Genomic DNA, 2,518 nt, shown 5'->3' on the forward strand with positions numbered 1-2,518 from the left:
TATTGTAGCCGATTTTGAATCGATTCTCGCGAAGGTGTCAACATGTTTGCCAGATACGTCACTATCATCGACAACTACTTTGGCGCTGCATAAGGCGTGTGGTTTTTCATACGCAATAGTTGGACCAACCGGTAAATTCTAGACCCCTCCCCCAAACGGATTAACCGGTTATCTTACAAATATCCATACTATCATAGGAAACCTTGTTAAACACGAGGTATACAGAAGGGTTGACGGAGCGATGAAATTTTTGAAAATGCTGTTGGACGAATCTGACATCATTGTTGAAAACTGAAGGAGAACATACCAATGCAATTAACAGCAGCCGAGGAAGTTTCACACGAAGCTGTGACTCGTTGTTACGTATGTGAAGAATCCTTCACGGCTACTACAATCAAAACACGCGACCATGACCACTACACTGGAAAATATAGAGGGGGTGCGTGTCAAAGCTGCAATTTGAAATTAAAAGCACCCAAATTCATTCCAGTCGTGATGCACAATCTCAGCAGGTAATTTAAATAGTCATGTCTACTTAGACTTGATTATTAACTATCAATCATCGGATAGGTACGATGCGCATCTAATTATGCAGCAAATTGCGGTGATTCGTAACAAAAGGATTGACTGTATAGCAACCAATAGTGAGACATACATTTCATTCACACTGGGAAATCTGCGCTTCGTGGATAGTATCCGATTCCTGCCTGCATCTCTCGAATCGTTGGTTTCAAATGTTGCGAAAGGAGGATCAGAGAAATTTCCGCTCCTAAACACAGTTTTCAATCCGACCGAAGTCAAGTTACTTCTTCGGAAAGGTGTATACCCATACACTTACATGGATTCTGAGAAACGCTTCTCTGAAAAGCAACTACCATCAGTTGAGAGTTTCCACAACGATCTCACGGATGAGCCACTCAAACCGGATGATTACGCCCACGCTCAAAACGTATGGCAATCATTCAACATTCAGAATTTGGGTATGATCATGATAACACACACTCGAGATGAATAATTACTAATATCAGTATTGTTTTTAAAGGAGGGTACCACGATTTGTATGTCCTGTCCGATACACTACTCCTAGCGGATGTTTTCCAAAACTTCCGCAAAATGTGCATGACGTACTATCGTCTAGACCCTGCACACTCATATACATTACCTGGTTTTGCCTGGCAAGCCGCGCTATGTATGACAAAGGTACACCTAGACTTGCTATTGGATGAGAACATGCACCTCTTCATCGAAAAGGGGATTAGGGGAGGGGTATCCATGATAAGTCATCGCTTCGCGGCGGCGAACAACAGATATCTAGATAATTACGACGCATCAAAACTGGAAAGTTACATCTGTTATCTAGGTAGGATATACAAGTTATCCTGAGCTCATTTTCAAATACTAACAATCCATTACAATAGATTGCAACAACCTTTATGGGACGATCATGTGTGACGCTATGCCCATGAGAAATTTCCGGTGGGAGGAACCCAACCCCAACTCCGAGCGAGAGATTCTTAGTTGTCCAGACGACTCACCGGTGGGTTATATCATGGAAGTGAATATGGAGTACCCTGAAACACTACATCATGAACATAACTGCTACCCGCTGGCTCCAGAATCCATGTCAATAAAACCGGAATTCCTCTCGGAATACTCCAAGAACCAGATGAATTTGTTGAACATCAAAATCAAGGAATCCTTACCCAAATTAGTCCCCAACCTCTTTAACAAGGAACGATACATAGTTCATTATCGCAATTTAAAATATTACGTGTCAATGGGGCTGAAAATCACCCATATTCACCGCATATTGAAATTTGAACAAGGGGCGTGGTTGAAACCATACATTAACTTCAACACGGAGAAGAGAACGATGATTTCGAGAAGGATCTCTTCAAATTGATGAGCAATGCGGTGTTTGGTGTGTAATTATAAATTAGAATAATAATAAAAACAAAATAGGATTAATTATGATTTCCTTTCCCCAAGGCAAAACAATGGAGAACCTTCGGAATCGCCAGGATTTCAAGCTCGTGACCACTCCCGAAAAGGCCGTCAAAAAAGCTAGTTCACCGGCCTTCGAACGGTTTACAATTTTCCACAATGAACTAGTTGGAATTCATTCCGCCAAGAAGAAGTTGGTGTTAAACCGACCGATATACACGGGCTTCGCAATTCTGGACCTGTCAAAATTATTGATGTACCAGTTCCACTACGACGTAATTCAAAAGGAGTATGGTGACAAGGCTAAACTCCTCTTCACAGATACTGGTAAGTTTTACGTCCTTATATATCATTTACTTTAGCATAACATTTACATTAAAATTTGCGGACATTACGTATAATTATAGACAGCCTCACCTACCACATAGAGACGAGAGATCTATACGCGGACTTCGCCGCTAAGGCGGATATGTATGATTTCTCGGGGTATCCACATGACCATCCTCTCCACAGTGATGCTAACAAGAAAAGACTGGGGAAGTTTAAAGACGAATTGGACGGCACCCCAATTCAA

General features: G+C 41.6%; 1 protein-coding gene across 1 annotated transcript; it reads left to right on the forward strand.

Annotated features, from left to right (window-relative positions):
* Positions 1–309: 309 nt before the first annotated feature.
* Positions 310–1,903, forward strand: LOC149680031 (uncharacterized). Its single transcript, XM_089834731.1, has 4 exons — positions 310–512; positions 571–980; positions 1,043–1,360; positions 1,419–1,903. Exons 1-4 carry the CDS (start codon positions 310–312, stop codon positions 1,901–1,903), a joined length of 1,416 nt encoding a protein of 471 aa, XP_089690857.1.
* The last annotated feature ends 615 nt before the right edge of the window (positions 1,904–2,518 follow it).

The sequence above is a fragment of the Phalangium opilio genome, unplaced genomic scaffold, assembly GCF_054372755.1.
Source record: "Phalangium opilio isolate 3A_F unplaced genomic scaffold, DU_Popi_V2 ptg000040l_1, whole genome shotgun sequence".
Classification (NCBI taxonomy): domain Eukaryota; kingdom Metazoa; phylum Arthropoda; class Arachnida; order Opiliones; family Phalangiidae; genus Phalangium; species Phalangium opilio.